Source organism: Coptis chinensis, chromosome 6 (assembly GCF_015680905.1).
Source record: "Coptis chinensis isolate HL-2020 chromosome 6, ASM1568090v1, whole genome shotgun sequence".
Taxonomy (NCBI): domain Eukaryota; kingdom Viridiplantae; phylum Streptophyta; class Magnoliopsida; order Ranunculales; family Ranunculaceae; genus Coptis; species Coptis chinensis.
Genome location: NC_141461.1, coordinates 83,706,025 through 83,731,245, shown reverse-complemented (window position 1 = coordinate 83,731,245; position 25,221 = coordinate 83,706,025). Strand labels below are relative to the sequence as shown.

The following is a 25,221-nucleotide window of genomic DNA, read 5'->3' as shown; positions in this document are numbered from 1 at the left end:
AACTTCTTAGCAACCAACCCTTTCTCTTTTATCTCGCCAAAGTGGCACATTTCTGCACATAATTGACTTTAATGCCTGAAATACATAAAAGCACGTAATCAGCATTAACTCTTATTTATTACTCGCATAATTGGTCTAAAAGTATTATTATTAAGGGGTTAAAACTACAGTTTTGGACTCTTATCAAGACCATGGCTTGTACTACGGATGGATTAGTTAGGAAGGTCATGGAGGATACTATAGTGAGAATTCCTGGTGATGCAATGCCATGCAATTTGCCATCTCCTATGAATCCCCTCACTCAGCAAACTATAGATAAGAGGAAGGAAGAATCTATAGAGCAAGTAGAATTGTGGGAGAAGAAATATTGGGACGATCTAACAAAGTAGCACTACATGCCCTCTTTAATTTGTATTGGAGCATAAAATTATTCTCAACTTCTTTGATATTGTTTCCTTTCTTGTAATAAACATATTAATATTGCCATATTGTAATCCACAATGAGAATTTATATATGTGGCCTATGTCTCTTGATTTAGACATGCATTTTATTGTAATTCAATTTGATATTAGAGCTACGACTCTTTACTACCATCGCCCCGTCACTGCAACTATCAATCACAGCACCACGTGTTAACCATCGTATTAGGGGGGAACACGTGTGCGACAGGGATCTACTTAGGTTGAAGTGGGCTTCCGATTTGGATGAATTAACTTTAGAAATAAATAAAAAATAGCTGCCCAATAAGTATACTGAATTAAAGATCAATTCGCTTACCGAAAAAAAAAAAAAATAAATAAATAAATAAATAAATAAATAAATAAATAAATAAATAAAGTCCCATTAAATTTTTTTAATACAACTCAATTTGGGCTTCAGACCTGAACACATCAGTTTTATACTTGCCTGGTTAATAACAGACGTTAGGAGGTCTCTTGGAATAAGAGGCCCAAAATTACAAATGGTTATCATGTCACACTTTTTTTTTTTTCAGTTTCAAGGCTCTCTCCTAAAATTCCCCAATTTTTCTCCCAATTTCACCCACCCACCCTCTCTCTCCCACCACCACCACTACCTAGCTTTTTTATTTTTTTTTTTTTTTTCGTGCACTACCATCATTATATCCTTATTCTTTCATTTTTCAACACCATCATCATTATCGTCTTTTTTTTTGTCTACACCGCATAACGGTTTTCTAGTATACCAAATCTACCAATAGTGATGAACTGATGATATATGTACAGTGAGGATTAATTAATTGTGTCGACATAACGTACAAAGACTCCTAAGCCAGTTAAAACTGACTCTCTCTTTCTCTCTCTCACTGCCGAAGTACTTGACACCAACTCTAGCTCTTTTACAAGACCTATATAAACTTTCCTTTTAAAATTAATTAACACCTACAATTTGCCATAGTTATCTTTATTCTCTATTGAAACAGGAAAAAAAAAATCATAAATGATGGCGTTCTTTCCATCATTTACTCCCATCTCTTTCTTTCTGTATTTCATTTATTTCCTCTCCTTCGAGCTTACTTGGTTTGACTACAAGAAACTTTACCATAAAAGGAATTAGCAAAAAGATCTGGATGTCAAACAATCAATTCCTTGAACCTTGTATCACGGTATGAGACAGTACAGTTCTTTGAAAGAAAGAAAGAGGTTCGAAATTTCAAATACAATGTATGTGAGAGTATAGACATTTAAATCAAAATGTATTTGTAGCAATTGATTACAATTATAATTTGACCATAAGCTAATTGCTTTCCTTCACCTTTAATTTCAACAATTATATTGAGTTAGCAGACCAATACCGCGCGCTTATTAACAGTTATACTGACTATTTTGCACATAACATACACATGAGGTTTTACTAAAATTTGTTTCCACACATGGTTTTCTGCAACATCTACATCATGGTTTTTCTGTACTCTAATGGCGGCTTAGCATTATGGCTCTGTTATTTAAGTTATTAACAGGTTTACTATTTGACAACATGCCTATAAAACTGTAATTTTTCTATTATTTGAAATCCTATTTGTTTGTGAGGGCTTCATTTCATTATTATTTACTCAAGTACAACTTTTATGTATAATAACTTTTTCATCTTACTTTCTTATGTTGTTGTTGTTGTTGTTGTTCCATACTTTCTTTCTACTTTCCAGAAATACTTTTGTTATTTTATCGGTCTAAAAGACTAAAATGAATTGAAGGTGGAAGTTTTGATTGGTACGACCCTCATAGTTTTAAAATAGTGATAATATGCACGTTGTGTTCTTTTTTTTGAGTTCACCTACCCCGAGGATATTCTCATAGGGACGAGATCCGAGACTGTTGGATGTGTGATCCAACGGTCCAAAAATAAAAAACAAACTCATATTCTCTCTCTTTCTTTTTGTTTTTGATTTTCAGACCGTTGGATCACACATCCAACAGTCTCGGAACCCTCAGATATTCTCGTGGTAACCCAAGCCTTTTTTTCATGTATGCCGCTTAATTAGATTGTTTCACTATTTTATGAACCCAAAAACACAGAAAGAGGGCCTCTTCTCAAACTAGTAACATTTCTTTTCTATTTCATGATAAATTCATGTGATGGGGTATTAAACTATTTTAATTTTTAAGTACATACCCCTTTTTAATGGGGATCAAGGTAAAGTCAGAAATTTGTCTTTTTTTCTTTTACAATCATTGGACAATTTCAAACAAGAACGGTCATTTTTCAATCTCAGTTACAAGATGACATCATGCCTACCTGGTGGCAATCCCATTCTAGATTAGAAGGCTAGCTTATATATTGCAATGCATGAGTCAAATCATTGCTTTTATATTCGTTATTTATATTTGTTGTAATTATGTTCTTTTTAACGATCATGTTAGACATTTATAACTTATCATTTGTTGTGTGTATCGTTTTGCTATAATATAGAGGAGGCAGAAAACAAATTTCTCTCGGACATATCATCAAACATTTTTCTACCTAAGGCATCTTCGAGTACATGTCTATAACAGAATTTGCAACAAACACATTTTCTTGATTCCCAAGTTTCAAAATCAACAAGTGAACTACCTACCCATTTTTTCCACAACAATCAACAATCAATATGCCAATGGAAGTGTGAGTTTACTGAGAGAGAAAAGGGCCGAAAGGCTGTCAAGTGGAAAAGGCAGGAAAGGGGGGAATATAAATTTGTTCGTTTTGTAGCATTTTGGCATGTATGTATATACTATGAAGTAATAAAATGTTTCATCTACTAAATGCTTGATTGCACATAGCCACTTAACCATATTATACAGCGAGAAATTCAATTGCATAGAGGAACATGGGTATGACTTATGAGACCGTTGGACAACTAGAGGAAGATTTCATGATTTTATTATAATGTCTATGCATGTTTAATTATTTCATTCATTTACTATTAATGTATTATATATTATGCCAAGTTAAGTGCAACTTTTTAAAAATATATATATAGGTAGTACTTTCAAAAGCATGTATGGACTAGAGAACTTGTCAATGGTTTTGTTGGGCATATTTCTATAAGCATTTAGACTTTTGTGGCATCGGTCCATTTAACTACTGGTATATAACTGCAGGGAGTGAGCAGAGAGTAAGAGAGGAAGAAGAAGAGATATTTGAGGATAGAAAGTTAGAAACCGACCAAACAACATGTTAGACCAAGGCCCAAAATATTGATATCGATGAATATATCGGTGTACCCAAAAACTGATATATATTGGATATATCGGATATATCCATTTTTGGTAACCAGTCCAAACTATTTAAAATATCAGAAATATCGGATATATCGAAAATATATTGGAAATATAATATCGGAAATATCGGAAATATATTGGAAATATCGGATTTATATTTTAAAATAGTCAAAAAGTCAACCGATATATATCGATTATATCGGAAATATCGATTATATCGGCGATATAAAGTTTCATATCGGAAATTTCAATATATATCGGAAAAAAAATATTCTATATTCGATGAATATATATCGGAAATATCGATATCGATGTACTAAAATACCAATATATATCGACAATATATCGGATATATCCGCCATATTTTGATCCATGTGTTATACCACATAACCCCAAGGCCCAGAACGTTGGCTTTGCTCTCTCGATAAATAATTAGGATTACAACAAAGTTGCATTACTAACTGTCGTCAGACTTGTCAGGTTGACACGCGCACATTGCAAGTTCTTGTTTGTTAAATCAGAGTTTTAACTTCGAGAATGAATCAGAATCTTAGAAGCTGTAGTTTTTTTTGTTCCCAAAAAATTCATGGATGCAATATCGGATTGCAATAATTGCACAACAATAGTTTATAGAATGTGGGAAGTCGTGGGCGCGTTTTACACTAAATTTGTTTTCAAGTTTGGTCAACTTGTTCTTCTTTTTTTCTCTATATGCTTGGTTGCAAATAGCCATTTAACCATATTATACATCCAGATATTCAGTTGCATAAAGGAACATGGGTATTGGTATGACACTATTGGACAACTGGAGGAAGAATTTAGTGTTTTTTCATCTTCAGGAGAGTCACATGTTGACGAAAACACCAAAAAAATACCAAATCGGTCAAAATTTAGTTCCAGTTTTGGTGCTGTATCAAATATCTCATGCAGGTTTTTCCAAAACCGCGCAGTTTTGCTAACATTGTATGGGCTTGGGCTTCTAAGTGGGTTTATATGCTCAAAACCGCGCGAGAGATTGGGAAATAAAAAATTAAAAAAAATTAAAAAAAAATTAAAAAAAAAAAAATTAATGTGCGACACATCGCACGATTTCTGGAAAACCGCGTGAATTTGGGCTTTTAAGATGGGCTTCAGTGGTGCGGTTTTAAGAAAGTCATGTGGACTATAAGGCGCGGTTTATCCAAAACCGCATAATTTGATGTCGAAAATTTAATGTTTCTCTTAAAGTTGGTTGGTGTTTTTTTGGTTTGGTTCAAAAATTTGGTGTTTTCTTGGTTTCTCTTCTAAAGATGCTCTTACTATTAATATATTATATATTATGGCAAGTTAAGTACAACTTTTCATAAAAAAATATATATGTAGTAATTTCAATTGCTGGGCATATTTATATAAGCATTTAGACTTTTATGGCATCGATCCATCTAACTACTAGGGAGTGAGAGCCCCCCTCCCCAGGTCCAGATTTAGTAGAGAGAGAATGCAAAGGTGTGCGAATGGATCAGGTATACAGGCATTTTTCAGAAACAATATGTCCGCCTTTAAAAAAAGTTTGTGCAGCAACTGGAATAACGAAGACTACGTCAGCTCTCTTTCTCTTCATTTGTTCTCTCTTTGTTTTTACCTTGGTTTATTCCGAACACATCAACTTTGTAAGTCTTCTTTCACTACTTTCTAACTTCTAAACATAATCTTAGTGAAACTTTTTGTATTTTACTCATGGTTGATTGGTTGTCACAGTTCATCATGGTCATGAACTACAATATTGCGCAGACTTCTAAACGCAATTGCCAAAACTTCAACTAATATATGTGCAGGTCCAACTAACTATATGGGCATATGGCCTACTACCTACGTAATATTTGGTGAAAAATGAATGTAGCATTTAGTTTTAGTGAATTTGTTTGGACATTCTCAAACTCATAGTTCGAAGTATCACAGTTACATCCCCGCATATTGTTTTACGAGCATTCTTCCTCAAAATGCAAATGAAGAAAATGTTAAAAAAGTAGGTATGTAATTAAAAGTTCAAAGTGTAGTGAATATAGAAAACTTAAATTTGCACAAATCTATTAAGAAATGAATGAGTAATTTGTCTCTCAAGTTATCCCACTTGAGATGAAATGGTTGCGAAGTGAGTGTGAAAAACACTTAGTCCCACATAGGAAGAACACCAAAGAGTTGTTGAGTTTATAAGGCCTAATTGTGACAACTTGGGTTGGGCCCCAAGGGGTACGTACCACTAATTTGACATGGAAACAGAATGCGAAACATACGCGCGACTCTGGGCATGGACATGGCTAGGTGGGGTGATATTCTTTTTTGACAACCAAAACATTGCATTATGCCAAAAATATGAGACCTTTTGAAAGATACAACGGTTCGAAACGTTACATTGTGCCGAAAAGATGCGTCCTTTCAAAAAGTGTGATTGTTCGAAAAGTCATTGTGTTGTTTCGAAAAGGCACCACTTTCCTATAAATATCAGACGTTTTTGCATGACGAGATATCCCTTTCAACCTCTCTTCTCCCTCTGTTCTTAGTCAAAATACAATGTTGAGTTCCCTTTCAACCTCTCTTCTCCCTCTCTGTTCTTAGTCAAAATACAATGTTGAGTTCGTTGATTCTGTGGAATTAAAATGTTGTTTTCCATAAAAGGAAAAATCCGTTCTATCTTGAGAGACAGTTTCCCATCGAAAAGATGAGTCTTTTTGAAAAGTGTGATTGTTCGAACAATCATTGTGTTGTTTCGAAAAGACACCACTTTTCTATAAATATCGGACGTTTTTGCATGAAGAAATATCCCTTTCAACCTCTCTTCTCTTCTCTGTTCTTAGTCAAAACACAATGTTGAGTTCACTGATTCTGTGGAATTGAAATGTTGTTTTCCATAGAAGGGAAAATCCGTTCTATCTTGGAAGACAGTTTCCCATCGAACCTTGAAGCACTGTGAGGGGAAAAATTTGTATTAAAGACATAATGAATCTTCACTAGGCTCGGATTGAAATTTCCATACTTGGTACATTTGAGAGAAATGTTTGTACTATTATTAGTAATTGGTAAAAAGTGGGTATATTTGAGTTGTGGTTCCTAATAGAAAATGTCAATATGAGTTAGGTTGCCAAAAAAATTCGTAAACAAGGCCCAACACCAATGACACCTATTTAGATAGTTAAACACTTAAACTGAAAAGTTTAGACGCGTAACAGAGAATCAGAGATGACATGCATAGTCCATCTGCTATATATAAACAACGTAGTGTGTATGTAGTGTCTGTGTGTACTAGCCTACTAGTTCAGCAATTTTCCTTTCCTAAACTTATTCTGGTGTTATGTTCATGAGTTCGTAGATTGCCTCTTTTTTTTGTCCCTATTCATTCTGGTTTCATGTTGAGTTATTTGCTTCTTTTATTTTTCTAAATTCATTATGGTCATACATTTCCCATTGATGCAGTCAAAAGAAGTCCGTGAATCATCAGCAGAATCTATCCTTGCGGCCAAAGAATGCCATAAACCTCACCTAAAGAAAACCAGAATCCACTATTCTCTCAATTGTGCAACAACAAATCAAACACAAGCATGTCCCGAAAACTTGGCACTTGTAGACCAAGAACCACAATCCCCGTCACTAATGTGTCCTGATTACTTCCATTGGATGCATGAGGATTTACGGCCATGGAAAGAAACGGGTATCACAATGGAAATGGTAGAAAGTGCAAGAAAAACAGCTAATTTCAGATTAGTAATTTTAAATGGAAAAGCTTTTGTGGAAATATATAGCAAAGCGTTCCAAACAAGAGATGTGTTCACCCTATGGGGCATATTACAACTACTTAAGTTATACCCAAAAAAATTACCTGATTTAGATTTAATGTTTGATTGTGATGACACTCCAATTATCATTAAAGATTCTTACACAAGACCCAATGCCACAGTTCCGCCGCCTTTGTTTCGTTATTGCGGAGATGATGCAACTTTGGACATTGTGTTTCCTGATTGGTCATTCTGGGGTTGGTAAGGCTTCTGCAAATTCTCTTTTTCTTTTCACCCTACACACCCTGCAGTGTTACAATTCATGATACATTTTATTCTTTTGCAAATTTTCTTTACTATTCTCCAAAAGAAAAAAGTATGTATTAAGAAAATTAAATACTACTATATATATATACTATATAGAAACTCCTACAAATCCTGGAAGAAGGAATTTCTTGTTCAATTTTTTTTTTCCAAATGCATTGTTCTGACTGAAAAAAACTTGCATACATTTACCAGGCCTGAAGTTAATATAAAGCCCTGGGATTTCTTGTTGGAGGAACTCAAAGAAGGGAATGACAAGGTTAAGTGGACAGAACGGGAACCATTCGCTTACTGGAAAGGAAACCCTGGAGTTGCCAAGACAAGGCAGGACCTCCTCAAATGTAACGCCACGGACAAAGTGGACTGGAATGCACGTCTCTATGCTCAGGTAAGAAATAAATAACCACTCGAAGTTACGCACTCATTGTTGTGAAGTGCATTGTTGCATATGGAAAAACTATAACAAAAATCAGTCGCTGCTGTAATTAAATATATATGCGATCAGATATTAATCTTAACGATAGAAAATTTTAATATGAAGATAGTGGAATGATAGAAAATGCTCTTCTTACAGTCTTACGATGTCACAGTAGCTTAAATACACAAGTTAACCCAGAGATTTGCAGGATTGGGGTGCTGAAATTAAAAAAGGTTTCAAGCAATCCAACATAGCAGACCAATGCATCCACAGGTAAGTATACAGTGTAAGCGTTTACTTGTGTCGAGCCTCAGCGAAATATTCTCTCACTGAAATTCCAAGGTTTTGGACTTTTTTTCCTTCAAAATTTTATACAGATATAAGATCTACATAGAAGGACGGGGCTGGTCTGTTAGTGAGAAATATATACTGACATGTGATTCTGTCACTCTGATTGTAAAACCCCGGTACTATGATCATTTCGCAAGAGGTCTTGTACCTATTCAACATTACTGGCCTATAAAGGACTATGACAAATGCAGATCTATCAAGTTTGCTGTGGAGTGGGGTAATTCGCACACAAAAGAGGTATCATTTCTCTCGCACACAAATGTGCACTCATTTAGTCATTTTTCTCCAATTTAATATTAACAACGTCAGTCCTAATTTTTATGCATGTATTCTATCAGGCCAAAGAAATAGGAAAAGCAGCAACAAACTTCATGTACGAAGATTTGGCCATGGATTATGTGTATGACTACATGTTTCATCTATTAAACGAATATGCCAAGCTCTTAAAATACAAACCTACTAAACCTATAAAAGCGATAGAGTTCTGTTCTGAGACGATGGCTTGTACTGCGGATGGATTAGTTAGGAAGTTCATGGAGGATACTATGGTGAGAACTCCTAGTGATGCAATGCCATGCAATTTGCCATCTCCTATGGATCCCCTCACTCGGCTAACTATAGATAAGAGGAAGGAAGAATCTGTAAAGCAAGTAGAATTGTGGGAGAAGAAATATTGGGACGATCTAACAAAGTAGCTCTGGAGGCCCTCTTTAATTTGTATTGGAGATTAAAATTCTTCTCAACTTCTTTGATATTGTTTCCTTTCTTGTAATAAACATATTCATATTGCCATATTGTAATCCACAATGAGAGCAATTCAATTTGATATTGGAGCTACGACTCTTCACTACCATCACCCCGTCACCGCAACTATCAATCACAGCACCACGTACTAACCATCGCGTTAGCGGGAACACGTGTGCGACAGTGATCTTCTTAGGTTGAAGTTGGCTTCCGGCTTGGATTAATTAACTTTAGAAATAAAAAAAAAAATTAGCGGCCCAATAATAAGTATACTGAATTAAAGATCTATTAAAGTGACTAGTTAATGGGCACCTGCGTTGCACGTGTTGTTATGAAGATAGTAAAATTTTAATCTGGGAAGAAGGATGGCAGCACAACAATGGTTCTAGTGGGACAAAATACGATAATAGATCCTCGAACATTAAAATCATAAATATATAATAGCATTTGATGGTTCAATACTTCAGTTAAACGAAGATTTTGTATGTATGGTCAATATGATATTATGATCCCATAGAAAATCCGAATAATCTAATTAATCTTGGCTGCAATAAAATTGTGTTCCAAAATCATTCAAACAAATTTCTTCTAAAATAATTCCTGGTTTAAAAATTGAAGGTTAAATTATTTGATGTTGTTATCAAGTTATACAATTATACAAACAAATTAATATAAATCCGTCAGAGAAATTCGGGAATAACAATTGGAATTTGTAATAGTAAATATTATGCAGACTCTTGTTAAATTTCTAAGAAGAATATATAGGAAAAACAAATATAAAATGATGTTCGTTGGTATTGACATGCGTGAGGCAGTTGTTGTTGGAGTCATCAAGAGTGTGAATCCTAATGGAGGCAAGTTCACCAATTATGTTGCCAAGAAAAACTGCACCTGTGGGAGTTTGCTGGGAGGCCGAGGGTCAAAGTGATCTATTAGGTCCCTATTCATTGTCCAACAGACATGCTATCTTTAAGTCCCTCTATTTTGTGTACGTCTAGTTGCAAGAACCAAACTCCTAGGAACACCGAAACAACTGTACACATAAAAAAGCTGACAAACTTGAATAAATAAATTCATCATCTAAGTGTAGCAACAAAAACAGTTTCTACACGTAAAGTAGATTCCTACAAGTACTGTAACTCGTGTAATTATGATCTTAAATGTTTGGGACCAGCACTTACATAATTGTACTGTCATGGTGATTTGCATTGTAGAAGTGAATTCTTCAATTCATAGAGTGATCCACGCGACTCAGAGAAGAATTGACAGTACAATTATGACAGTACAATTATGTAAGATTCCATGAGAATTGAGAAGAAGTGAAGAACCATGCACGCACATTTATCTTTATCACCCCTTCATCCAAATTTGTTAAAAAGATTGTTTTTCTTCTTAAGGTCAATGAATGCAATTACTTATATCTTAAGCCGGCCTCTTGTTTATTTATTTTTTTTCCTGTTTCAACTTGTGAAAAGGTAGTGACTGTGACTCACTCAGGTGAGGAACATGGTTCTTTTAATGTGTCAATACTGTATTATGATTCTTTGGAGTGTAGATACTATCTTCAATGGATTATGGATGTCAGAACTTGGAGTTCTATTCCTCCAGCAAAAATTTACGTTGCATGGGCTTGAAAACTAAGTTTCTAATTAGATGGCTTCAGGAAAAAAAAACGAAAAACAAAATAAAAAATAAAAGAAAGAATTGAAATAATGTGTTTAATTCCAATTTGAAAGGTAAGAGGCAAACTGCTCATGGAAATTTAGGTGCCATTAGGTACGGTTGATGTTCTGATTCTTAGGTGCGAACAGTGGCTTACGAGAAAATGGGGCATGGGTTGCGGTTGGAGCATGCATACATATCGATAATTGTGGGGTGACCTACCTATATCACACATCATGAGATGGTGTATGATAAAATTTAAAGTGCACTCTTTGTGGCATGCACGCAGTCAACTTAATCTTGGGCTGCTTCTCAAGTGAGTGCATATTTAGATGCTAATGAAAGTACAACCATAGAGACTAGTAATGCTACAACATTTTTCAAATGCTTATTTGCTACTTTAATTCTTTCTCTTTCTATTTTGTTGATGAAGGTGATGGTTTAGCTATATGATTAATGTGATATGATGAATGTAGTTGTAAACAATGAAAAATAAATAGCAAATGCTAAGGTGCAAACCTGCAAAAGCTTCCATGCATTACTCAATATAAGCTCCCTGCCACCAGATTCTGCCAAAACATAGCCAATAGGACCAATACTTATCTACATTTATTTTCTCTATACATTTTGCTCGGGTGGCAAGGTGCCCAATAGTAAAAATGAAGAGCAAGCCAAGAATTTCTCAGCGTTTTTTACGATCTTTCCTTTGATAGACTGTTGTCATTTCTTTCTTAGCATCAAACTTACATACCCCCATTCTAACTACACAATATTGAAACCATGCAAATGTGTTTAGGATGATTCTACGGTGCAAAAAACTCTAGCCTTTTGTAACACATGTACAGACTTCTACGGAAGCCAATTCAGCCGCATCCCATTTGTTGTTTGTAGGTTACAGGTGTTGCATTTTGATGCGGAGTATTGGTAAGTTTGAAAAATGAAAATAACAAAGCATTAAATGCAAAATATATAAACAAAATAGATAGAACAAAGCATTCAATACACTGTAGTGATTAAACATTTTGAACCCATAACTATCCTCAACACTGGTGAATCATAAAACTCCCACAAAAAATATCTATGGATTTCTATGACCCATTCCTTTACAGGGAAAAAAATCATTTTAAAACTCCATACAGATTATGAGGGTGCAGTGTGAACTTCTCCAGCCAAAAAATTCTCAATGAAAAATATGTGGCATTTTGAACGAAAAGAAACTTAATTATGAACAAAAAGAAAAGAATAGATATGAGTTAAATGTCAAAACTCCGCCATATTGCACCATTGTAAAAGTTCAAAGTTTTAGCCATCTGATAACAATGACAGACAATCATGGAAATATAAAACCTTGACACTTAGTCGTCTTATTTAAAAAATGACCAGCATCTTATTTTCCCAAGTAGATCAAGAATAAAAGATAATTAGTTGAGATTTTATGGAAAGTAAAACCTAAAAAATAGAGAAAAATCACATTATATGGGAAGCTATAGAGAAATTGTACTGCGAAGAAAGAGGGGGAAAATAAATTACGAGACAAACATATATAATTGGAAAAGTCGAAACGGTGAACTCTTTCGCATGGTAATAAATTAGAAATGACATTTCATTCTTTTTTTTTCTTTGAAGTCTCAAATTAGAACGAAAAAATAACGGAAAAATCAATTAAAAAGCAAAAAGAAAAAAATAATAATTAGAAGAAGAAGACAACGACAACAATCCTTAATAAAACAATTCGTGACTCTTCACAAAACAACCAATCTGATAGATTCTATAAATATTCTGAAACTAAAAATAAAAATAAAAAGTAAGTAAATAAATAACACGAACCCCATTTATGAAAAAACAATTAGAAAAAAAGAAAACTTGGATTATATGAACTAATGAGAATATTCGTAAATGAAATGAAGACCCGAGTATGTTTAGAATGGTAAATATGCGTGTACGCTGCCTTTAAGAAAACAATGTCTTACTGGATGATTATAAAACACTAATAGAAATCAAATATACATGAAATTAGGAAGACTATGATTACAGAAAAATTTAATCATATCTTCATGGAAAAGCAATGTGTTGAAAGCGGCATAGCTAGCACATCATGTACCTTCCTTCAAAATGAATACACGTAAGTAAAAAGACACATGGTAGTTCAATCAGCGACTACATAAATTGACTACGAATACCTTGAGTGGTTGGTACATACTGCTCTTCTTGTTTGATACATGGAAGTGATTAAACCTAGTAAAATGTAGATAAAAGATGCATCACTTTTATTAGTTCTCAATTCACAAAAGTAAAATATATCCAGATGAAGAAATAAAATAAATGTAAACTTTCTATCAATGATTTGGTCTAGCATGATATAGGATTGAGTAGGCAATGTTGCATGTGGTTTATTCAAATAAGTTTGATCACAATAGTGGCAGTAAAAAAAAACGAATAGATATTGAGTTTTCCCACATAATAGAAAAATAGAGGAGAAAACATACCAAAGTGAGTAAAACTGTGTTTCGTGATATAATACACCGATCAATTAGAGATTGTGCATCTACAAATCAATAAATAAAATATTGTAGCAAAGCGGCGCTAAATTTTTTGCATTTGAAAATTCAGTTTTGCAATCCAAATAAATTAAGAAATTGAATTGGGTTCAGGTTTGCCTGAAATTAACTATGAAAGGAAAAGAAGAATTAAGAGGGGAAAAAACAAACAATCAGAAAAATACATACTAACCTTTTAACTTATTGGTAAATTTGATACTGAGATGGTGCAAGTTCAATGATCGTAGAATGGAAAGAGATACTGAGATGTCTGAAAGAGACGAATAGATGTCGGAGAAATAGGGCGAAACGCTGCGGTCTATTTGGTGGTTAGTTTTTACAGGTATATCTTAAGTATTGATTTTAAAGTTAATTTGGGTATTGGTCAGGAACGAAGAAGATGAGCGGTTTTCTTTGTTTTTAATTGTGAATCTGCAAAACGATGTCTTGTTTTCTGTTTTCTGAAGACGTTGAGTTTTATAGTCTTGGGAATGTTTTAAATTACCAATTTATCCTTCAAACATGTAGAAAATTTAATGGGTGAAACTTTTAGGTACCCTTTTGAACCAAAAGATTGGGTTAAAACCGAAAATACGGGACTAATAAACTGCGGCAAGTTTTCCCATTCTATATAAGATAAAGTAGTGATAAAGTCCCATTAAAAAGTTTAAATACAACTCAATCAATAGTTGGGCTTCAAACCTGCACACATCAGTTTTATACTTGCCTGGTTGACCGACGTTAGGAAGTCTCTTGGAATAAAAGGCCCAAAATTGCAAATGGTTATCATGTCACACTTTTCTTTTTCACATATTTTCAAGGCTCTCTCCTAAAATTCTCCAATTTTTCTCTCAATTTCACCCACCCACCCTCTCTCTCCCACCTCCCACCACTACCTAGCTTTTTCATCTTTTTTTTTCTTGGACTACCATCATTATATTCTTCTTCTTTCTTTTTTCAACACCATCATCATTATCGTCTTCTTTTGGTCTAGACCGCATAATGGTTTTCTAGTATACCAAATCTACCAATAGTGATGAACTGATGATATATGTATAGTGAGGATTGTGTCGACATAACGTACAAAGACTCCTGTTTGGGTAATGATTCACCTAAACACACTAATGAAGTTGTAAGGGGTATTGATTGTGGTAGAGGAGAGACTGAACTAGGTGGTTGCCTACGTATCCAGAGTGTTTTCCAGAATCAAGTCTCCATGTGTGTCGCTCTTTGCTTCAAAGGAATGAGGTATTTATAGGATAATAATGAGAGAGATCATTTCCTTAATTGCTAGAAAATCTTATGTAATTATGTAAAGTTTTAATATGGAAACATATCTTGACAAATATGTTTTCTAAATCTGAACTTGTCATATATAGCTTATGGTGCCATAATTTTGGGCAGGGCAGGTGCGCCATAAATTTGGGCAGGGCAGGCATGCCATAAATTTGGGTAGGGCAGGCACACCATAATTTTGGGCAGCGCATGCCTGCCATAATTATGGGCGGCGCTGGCCTGCCATAATTTTGGGCATCATACCTAGTAGTGAGTGGCGCTATAGTGATACTTGAGAAATTACATTTGTAGAGGTACGAATATAGTGGTACATACATCACCCCTTCTTTGCTGTATGGAATTTATTCCTTGCGGCAAAGAATAAAAAATTGTTACATATATAAATAGGAGGTCAAGCCATGAAATTAAATGAAGGAAAATTTATGGCAGACACATAAATTTCGTTTTAAGGTAATGAAAAACACCATTATTTTGTATATTTGTATGCGTAGAGTAAGGTGTCATAGACGCAAACTCCTCAACTTTTGATGTGTGGAGTATGGTGTCGCAAACGCATACTCCACGTCTTTTGATGCGTGAAGAAAGGTGTTGCAAACGTAAACCCCATGGCTTTTGATGCGTGGAGTAAGGTACACAAACACAATCTCCACGACTTTTGATGCGTGGAGTAAGGTGTTGCATACGCAAACTCCACGACTTTTGATGTGTGGAGTAAGGTGTCATAAACACAATCTCTACGACTTTTGATGCGTAGAGTAAGGTTTTGCAAACGCAAACTCCACGACTTTTGATGCGTGAAGTAAGGTGTTACAAACACAAACTCCATGAATTTTGATGCGTGGAGTAAGGTGTTGCAAACGCATACTCCACGTCTTTTGATGCGTGGAGTAAGGTGTTGCAAACGCAAACTCCACGATTTTTGATGCATAGAGTAAGGTGTCGCAAACGCAAACTCTATGATTTTGGATGCGTGGAGTATGGTGTTGCAAACAGCAAACTCCACGACTTTTGACATAGGTTAAAAGACTTAATTAGCTCGATCGTCGATGGATGTTATTTACAAATACGCCAATTAAGTGGTCGCCCCCGATTCTTAGTTACTGCATACAAATATTGTTGAAGCTTGAAACTTATGATAAATTTGTTCTCTTGACTTTCCGTCATTTGCCTTCAAGAACAGATCACATGTAACATGGCTGTCAAGGAAGAATTTTTTAGGTTTCTGATTCGCCAAATGAGAACCGTCTTGGAACATCTTCATTTATAGTTTTTTCCTTCAATCAAGTGTGTGCTGCATTGTTATTGGTTGTAGCTCCTTTGCATTTTGTTTTTTGTTTGTCGTTTGGTTCAGGTAATACCTATGGTATGAAAATGCTCAACAGTAAATGAAGAAACTTTTGGGCGTTAAGCGTGTTGCAGTCGCCCCCAATTATTGGCAATTCACTAGAGAAACAACCCTATTTTACGATAGTTGGATAGGTGCTCTAGCTATTCAATGTCGATAAGTGTTCGCCCCCAGTTTTAAGTTGTGTATAAAATATTGGTGAAACTTGAGCTTTGTTGTAATATCGACTTTTCCATATTTCTTCAATTTTCTTCAAAGACAATTTCTTGACCGTGTCTTTATTTTGCTGGTCAGTGTAGGCAAACTAGGATTCTCTACTATTTTACGCCAGATTATACAACTTCTTGACGTCAATTTTTTGCGGTCACCCCCAGTTCTGCATTATGTATCATCAAAGAAAATCGCCCAACGACATCTTCGTTTAATGCAAGATTCTTCCATTGAGTTTTAGCCACATCCACAATGTTCATTTTTTTCTTGATAATGTCTTTGATTGTTGTATTGTGAATGCTGCTTTTGCGGCATCTTGATTTTCAACTTGAGAAGTAATTTCGCTATGCTACATCTTACGGTGTGGTCGCCCCCACTTGTTGCTTACTTCTAGATTTCGCTGGTTCCTTAGACTGCGAGACATATGTCATTAATACGGGCTAAGTTGTCAAATTGGGGAGTAGTTTCTTCTGTGTGGCCGCATTCTAGGCTGATCTTTGTTAAACCTTCTGTATCGGTTTGTTGCATTCAAACCATGTCTTAGGTCGTGTTGCAATTCGTGCCTGAGATCATGACCTTGTGTTGCATTCCACCAGTTTCAGTTTCAAATATGAAAAGAGGACATGTTATTGTGTTGCAAATTCCTGAATCATACTACCCAAAAATTGATATTGCTAGAAATCTTTCGAGAGGATAAATAGTAAGTATCAAATAGAAGTTAACTCGGCAGTTAGACGTCAGCTAAGATACATGCTTGAAAAGTTCTATGAAAATGCACCTAATCCAGATTCCTGGACCATAGAATCTATATAGCAATAATATACAGTAAAGACATGCACCTAATCCAGATTCTAGGACCATAGAATCTATATAGCATTAGTATACAGTAAAGACATCACACATCTCATCTCAAACAATATAAGCACACATCTCATCTCAGACAATATAGGCAACTTACTTCAAGTGTCCAATTCCTTGAAAAAAAAAGATCATGACATTCGAGTTACCATTTGTCTTGTCAGATTGTCCAAGCGTCCTTATAAAGAAATTAGGCCATACTTATATGTACGTGACTTTGAGACCCAAACCAGCTAAAACTTAATATGGCCTATAAATCCATTTATAAAAAATAGCTTAGCACCTGTCACATGATTCTAAGATGAAAAAAAAAAACAAATTTGACTTGTTTTAAAGAGGACCTAACGGCTTCAACTTCTCTAGCAGCCTGCGAAATATTCTTAATGGAAAACAACTTAATAAACACTAAAAATCTCGCATTCTGTTCTAAATAAAGCTTCTAGCGGTCAAAACCACCAACATCCTTTCAGTGTCGAGCAAAAATAGAACTGACTCCTCTATGGTAAAGAAAGAAACTAAAAAACTGTATAATAAGTTCTTACATGTGTAAGAACTCGAGGAAAAACATGTAAATTCTATTAAAAAATAGCTTCTGGCGATTAATTGAAAAAGTACCTGATATGACGTATTCTGCTAGAAGATCACATGATAGTTTAAGACTTTTAGATATATCTAAAATTAACAAAGCAGATTTTCATAAATTCACACTACAACAGAAAAGACATTTAAAATCACTTTATAAGTGATGTCAAAAATATACGACGTCACTTTTGCAAGTGATGTAACTGGTGGCGACGTGAAAAGTCAAGGTTTTCCACATCACTTTTTAAACGATGTCCACAAGTGATGTTACTTCACATCACTTTTTAATTGATGTCCACAAGTGATGTTATAACTTTGCATCACTTTTTAATCGATGTCCACAAGTGATGTTATAACGTTGCATCACTTTTTAATCGATGTCCACAAGTGATCTTATAACGTTTAACATCACTTTTTAAGTGAAATCAATAAGGCCAATTAGCATCACTTAAGAAGTGACGTTTCATTCAAATTCCAAATTACTTGTAAAGTGATGTGAAATAACTCTATAAATCACTTTAAAAGTGATGTCCCATTTATCAAAATAATAAAAAAAATAATAAAAAAAAATAAAATTGCCAATATCATCCCAATATAATACCATTTTCCTGGTCATTTATCATCAAATAAAGATGAAATGTATTTTAAAATCACATTCATCACACAAATATCATCTCCAATTACAAATATTACACTATATACAAAAAATTGTAACGAGCCAACATATACCAACAAAATCTAATCTGCAGTACCGAAATGAGTCAAAGAGAACCACAATCACCCAACCAAGAACCTATCACAACCTGGCTTGATGCAATCAATTTAATCCAAGAACCTATCACAGCCTAACAAATCACTCTGTTTTCTTTTTTCTGCAGTATGAACATTGTACTAGAAAATCAATGCAGACTTGTACTCATGCAAGAATAGTTTGACAATGTCTGGATCTTCAGCCAGGGTTCCAACCGGTGCGCACAGGGATAAACTGATAAACATAATTACAGACACATTTTCAATCGGACCACACTTAATCATATACAGTAGCTCTAGAAGTACATTACAACTATTAGTTTGCAAGATTTATTGTTTTGTATTACCTCAAAGAGTAACTTAAAAAGATTGCAATGTGATACCTGCATATCCCTTATGGGCACACTCGGACCATGTATAGATCCTTTGGTTGAGTTTCTTTTTCCCCGCAGAAAATGAGTAATTCTCACTCGGTATGGTGCCCCAAAAAATTTCCTTAACATAAATTTCTTTTCACAAAAAAAAATATACAAGTACAAAATGGAACCATTCTACCTCGAAATCGGGGAAGACTGTTTCCCGCCCTTCCCAACATCAGAGAGATACATGAGTACTATTGCAACCCGGTGGCCACCAAGTTTTTGATTCTTTTTGTCATGGAAATAGTCATAATGTGGTTCATACTTTTGACCATTTTCATAGTGCAGAATCTGCATGGCCTCTCCGTTTTCTGATTACAAGTCAAATAATATTAAAAGTGATAATATATTAACAAATTAACAAATAACCATTTAAGATGCTTGATGTTTCATATTCACCGTGAGGAAGGAAAGTCCAAGCAGCTATCCTCGCCTCAATAGTTTCCACAACTTCATCCTTCAAAGCCAGAAAGAAAATGTATAAACTCTCCAGTTATACAAGTTGAACAAAACAAGCTTAAATCACTGTTTGAACAAACAATCAACTTTGGTACAAGTAAGTTGAACAAAACAAGCTTAAATCACTGTTTGAACAAACAATCAACTTTGGTACAAGTAATTGGGGGAATTATAACTCTAATTCACTTTTACCAAGCAGATAAACGAACAATGTGGTGTAAAACTAAGGTAAACAACAAAATGATAACCTTCACAATAGGCGTGCCCGCTTGAGAGTACCTATAATTTATGATTACATTACAAAACCAAAAGCACCAACAATAATGTTAACAAGTAGAGACTGAACATAACAAGAAGGGGCGTGGACATACCATAATAAGAAATTCTGGAAGTTCGCATCATTTGGATCCTGCATGGAAGTAAAAAAATCTTCACAAGTAGCAGCCTGTCCATCATGCCTCTTAAAGTAGAGATCCATTCCCTGGAACACATGCTCAGCAGCGCCCACATGCTCAGCAGCACCCACCTGTTCAGCAGCAGCAGCCTTATCGCTCACTGCCCTTTTGTGCGCCACTGAAGAACCAAGTGCAGCAGCCCCCTCTGTAGATTTTACTGCTGAGATCTCGCTGTCGCACCCTATGAAAAAGATCTTGCAGTCGCACCCACTGAGGCTGGGGCATGATTCTCTGCTGGGCGATACACAACTGCCTTACCAGAAAGAACCGCTTGGGATTTATGAACAGCAGCACCCTCTACGCCCTTATGCTTAGCATCTCCCACACGGGCAGCAGCCCCCTCCTGATCAGCGGCAAAGAACTCATGAGCAGTAGCCTCATGTTCCGCCAAGATATGCAGCTCCCACCTGTTCATCAGCTACATGTTGTTCGGCCTCATGCTCAGCCACTAGTTCATCCTTACGATCAGCCACTAGTTCATCCTCACGAACAGCAGCAGCAGCCACTAGTGCATCCTCACGGTCCGCCTCATGCTCATGATCAGCAGCAGCAGCCACTAGTTCATCCTCACGATCAACAGCCTCATGATAAGCAACCTCAAAAATCAAAATATCACTTTGAGTCCAAAAATGGGAAAGGGTCCAAAAATCAAAAATCACTTTGAGTTGCTAACAAACATTTAACTTGGATATAAATCAAATATTATTTCGTACAATTCAGTGATCCCTCTATTTTTTTTCTAACGATCGGGACATAGTGCTAAAAGATGTAATAGTATGAAAAAGTTTCAATTCTACTCTATTCTGTACTTGCAAAGTTTCTGCACTCAATCTAGATAAATATGATGTCCAAAACATTTTTAAGGAAAGCGAACATTGGTATACCAGATATCCACGGAATGCAGTCTGAATCTTGATTGCTGCCACTTCCTCTGGTGATATTCCCGGATACAGGGGCACAGTCGCCAGACGAACAACCTCAGCAGCGTCCTGAGCAGCAGCAATGGCAGCCTCGGCGGCTGCAGCAGTGGTGGTAAAGTGCTACCGAATGAGCATGCTTACTTTGTTCATTCTCTGCTTCAACCAGTTTTAATTCCTCGGGCTGTGGAGGAGGAGGAACCTCAGTTACAGCTCTAAAAACTGAAGAAGAGGACGGATCCTCACGTTTCTTGTTTCTGAACCCCCATTTCTTTTTAGACTTGCTAGTTTCCTGATCACAAAAAGAAAAAACTTCAATAACAAGTCTCATTTGGTACATAATTCCTGTGTTTACAGAACCCATACACATCTGCGATCTATTTATCAACATATAATTGGTGCGGAAACACATTTAGATGTGATGGAAAGTCTAGTGTGACATAGAGTGGTCTTTCTATAGAATTAGATTCACCACCACTCCCCTAATTTATTAACTTGCAACACCAATATCTAATAGTATATGATTCTAATTTTCATTAAACAAGCATCAACACTGAAAACAAGAATTCATAACAATTACATCACAAATCTTAATTGATAAAGGACTATCAGCGATGCGACAACAATTCATATCTTTGGGTGAATGAGACAGCACCAGATGTCTACATTTCTCTGGGTTATTACGATTCAAATAGTTTACGACTTTACGCTGGATTTATTTTTACTATTTTGATACATCATTCTATGAACAAGATGGTCTTGTGTAAATGATATTGATTGTTAAATTAATTTTCTTCAAGTACTAACAATTTACTTACTTCTGTGACGACCCTGCGCTAAAATAATGCCATTTTTCGAAGGGTCTTGAAGCTTCCTATTATTTCAGACAGTCTAACAACAAAACTATCTGGAGGGGCACCACCAATTTCTCTTGGAAGAGATGTCATCACTGAACCAGAAACATTCTTCCTTCTGGGAAAAGGTCCCTCTGCGAATATCTTGCAGATATTACAATGAAAGTGAAAGATCACTAAGGGATTATGCAGATACTAGATTAGAAAATCAATAGAGGGAAACTGAGGGAGTTGTACAAAGTCATTAAGTATATCTTTACCATGATCAAATAAAGACTGGTTTAACAGCAGGAGCTCGTCATCATCACGAAAGTCAGATGTTGACTTATCCTCCTTCTCACGAAGCACTAGAGATTTCATTGCGGAAAAACTTAACCCTGCCCTTTCTCTGACAGGTGAAGAATTTCTAGATGATGCTAGGAGATCTTTCATTGAATTAGACTTCTTTGCAGATCTATCAAACAAACAGAAACGAAAAAAATGAAACTATTAACTTACAGAATCAACAGATCTCAGAGACACCCTCTTTTCTTTTCTTGATAGAGATCAGTACCCAGGCAGCATAGTATACTTTACACCAGAACATACAATAAGACACAATACAAAATCTAATTTTACATATATGCCGGTCTCCTATATGTAATTTTCCAGCATTCAACCGTGGAAACCAAAATCAAAGTAAACAGATCGAGAGTGACCTTACCTGGTTCATCAGCGATGTCACACCGCACTAACGCAAAAGAGAAAATTGGATAAGATGACAAGAGGAACCCAAAATGTTTTCAGAAGTTGGAGGCTGGATTGAAATAGAAGACAGATGAAGAAGATAACCAGTTTTCTCGGTTTGTTTTTGGTTGGACTATTTTTGGTGTAAGAAAAGAGTCCAAAGGCTAGTCTTGCAAACCAAGCGCACGCTGTTTCATTTCTATTTAACATTTTAACCTTAACCTAATTTTTTCCACCGTGTTTTTCTAACTAATTAACTTAACTAGTATACTGCTAAGCAGTGGGGGTGAGCGGAGTGGGAGAGGAAGATGGAGGAGTGGAGATGGAGAAGGAGAGGGAGAGAAAAAGGGAGAGTGAGAGAGACAAAAAGAGAAAAAACAGAAAGAATAGATGAGGGACTTGATTGTAAACCAACCAAGTTGGTTTTGTGCATATAACCCCTTTCCTCCCAAAATGTTCGCTCCGCTCACGGATTAAAATGAGCTATATTAAAAATAACACTTCTGAAAGTCACATTATAAGTGATTTCGAAAACTTGGCAAAGTCACTTTTAAAGTGATGTTGAATACATAGATATTACATCACTTTATAAGTGATATTGACAACACCTTTAAAGTGATGTTGAATACATAGATATTACATCACTTTATAAGTGACCTGATGATGAGTGACATAAAAAAGTGTTACTACATCACTATCACGACATCACTTATTAAAATGATGTTGTATAACTCTACTATATCAGCTTTTGAAATAAGTGATGTTAAAAAAAAATTATGATAATTATTACATCACATGCTGAGAAAAGTGATGTCATAGCTTTCATATGACATCACTTCACTGAAAGTGATGTAAAATTAGTGATGTCATATGTCATATTTGTTGTAGTGTCACCCATTTCAGATTGTATAAGCCATAATGACAAACCTAACATTACAACAAGAAACTTGATATGAACAAAAAGTGTGGTTTTAGAACAGATCACCTCTTTAGGAAACTGAGGAAAAATATGTTGAAAACCATGCCCGAAATATAATCCATACATAAGGATTAAAATAATATGCACATCAGAAGCCTGTCAACATAACTTGCATTCAAGTAAACATATAAGTGTGATTTGAACTATATTAATATAACATAATAGAGTAAGGCGACAACAAAGATATAAGTCACAATGATTTAGACTAAGGCAACAAACAAAGAATGAAAGTAAGCTTTTGGATATGTAACTACAGAAAGACAAACCTCACATAACAAATTGCTTTTTCAATCAAACAAAACTCACATCTTGCGATCAACATGCAATTTAAGCTGCAAAGTTTGAAATTAAAATTTGATAAAGCAATAAGGAATAAGGTTACCCAAACTGTTACCTTCAAATTTCTCTTTATAAGTTGCTCTCAGCTGCATAAAGAAAATTTAGTCTACAAACATAGTTCCATATCAGAAGCTTGATAGCCTGCGATCACCATCCACTTTAGTGTAGATTACTTCAACCTAATGGTTTGCTTCCATTTGGAGATAACTGATTCTGCCAACAAATCCCAAATCAGAACCTACAATATCTTGGTGAAGTATTTCTTGTTTGTCCCGTTTCCTGGTGTCTAAGCTAAGTTTGCCTTCATTAGGACTTAATTCTGTTGTTTCGCACATTGTAGACCATGGGGTTTTGATGAGTTATCAACTCATGCTATTATTTGGGTTTCCCAGGGTCATTCTCGATCTTAGAAAAGTTATATATGTCATTATTTGGTTTCATAACTATCTGTCTTGTTGTTACTGTCTGTAATAATTTCACTTTCTCCTTTAATCAACAATTCTTTCCTATGATTGGCTTATTTGTTAGGTGGAAGGTTTCTACTATTCTCCCCGTGGTCTAATGACATTTCCATTCCTATTGTTACTAATGGGCCATCAAGACTGTAAAAATCTACCAATGATTGCAAATATATCAATTTTTTGGCTATGATTTTCTTGTTGCTAATTATACCCGGAAGGTTTCTACCCCGGTCTCGGTGTCTTATAATGTTTTTTCTATTCCTAAACATTTCAATCAATCAACTGTTTCGAAAGCAACTCCATTGTATTAGTTTAAACCACAGTATACTCATATACCATTAACACTCGTTACAATAGGTCACTTGCCAAACAAACAGCAAAATCCCACTGAGGGTTTACAACTCCACACATATTGCATAACAATTAGGGTATCTGGATAGGCTAACAATTAGGAAATGTAATTGATAAAAATAATTAGTCGTTCATAAGTCATAACTATAGTAGAATTATTGGAATGGGAAAACACATACAGTGGAGAACGAGGAAGAATGATACCTAGTTAAGGTAGAATTATTGGAATGGGAAAACACATAAAGTGGAGAACAAAGAAGAATGATACCTAGTTAAGATTTTGTGGAGCTCACTTGATCTCAAAGAACCCAAAAAAAAAAAGAATGGGGATTCCATTACTTCAGTGATGTTTTTCTTCAATTGAGTTGTTCACCCACAAAACTTCAGTGAAATAAACTGAAAGCTGAGAGAGAGAGAGACTGCAACGTGGAACAGAGAGAATTTTTAATGCCTTACTTAATCATGGCTTTAATGGGGAGAACTTAGAGCACCCGAAGGGTTTTTGTGACTATAGAGAACAAAGGGTTTTTCGTTTGTTTCCACAATTAATTAAGACTCTAATTAATTCCTAATCTCACTCAGCGCATTATGACCATCGATTTATACCACCTAAAATCGAATCCTAGCCGCAAGTCAGAAACTGAGCTGTTTTGTTAAGTTGATATTCGTTGTACTTATGTTCTTTTTAACAGTCATGTTAGAACTTGATAACTTATTA

At 35.3% G+C, this 25,221-nt stretch overlaps 1 protein-coding gene, 2 long non-coding RNA genes and 1 pseudogene across 4 annotated transcripts; 1 reads left to right on the top strand and 3 right to left on the bottom strand.

Moving 5' to 3' along the window:
- The first annotated feature begins 5,173 nt into the window (after positions 1–5,173).
- Positions 5,174–9,516, top strand: LOC147494933 (uncharacterized). Its single transcript, XM_086569432.1, has 6 exons — positions 5,174–5,366; positions 7,168–7,727; positions 7,986–8,178; positions 8,417–8,481; positions 8,586–8,796; positions 8,898–9,516. Exons 1-6 carry the CDS (start codon positions 5,211–5,213, stop codon positions 9,252–9,254), a joined length of 1,542 nt encoding a protein of 513 aa, XP_086425558.1. The 5' UTR covers positions 5,174–5,210; the 3' UTR covers positions 9,255–9,516.
- A 410-nt stretch (positions 9,517–9,926) lies between these two features.
- On the bottom strand, positions 9,927–24,146 carry LOC147494930 (uncharacterized). Its single transcript, XR_015200316.1, has 4 exons — positions 23,747–24,146; positions 13,146–13,200; positions 11,485–11,534; positions 9,927–10,336 (listed from the first exon to the last, which is right to left on the bottom strand). It is a non-coding gene; the product is annotated as an uncharacterized LOC147494930 (long non-coding RNA).
- On the bottom strand, positions 18,421–18,992 carry LOC147494932 (uncharacterized). The gene is made up of 2 exons (XR_015198849.1): positions 18,927–18,992; positions 18,421–18,778 (listed from the first exon to the last, which is right to left on the bottom strand). It is a non-coding gene; the product is annotated as an uncharacterized LOC147494932 (long non-coding RNA).
- LOC147494931 (uncharacterized) lies at positions 19,125–22,400 on the bottom strand (annotated as a pseudogene). Its single transcript, XR_015200315.1, has 4 exons — positions 22,351–22,400; positions 21,908–22,101; positions 20,761–21,085; positions 19,125–20,472 (listed from the first exon to the last, which is right to left on the bottom strand). The product of XR_015200315.1 is annotated as an uncharacterized LOC147494931 (transcript).
- Positions 24,147–25,221: the final 1,075 nt, after the last annotated feature.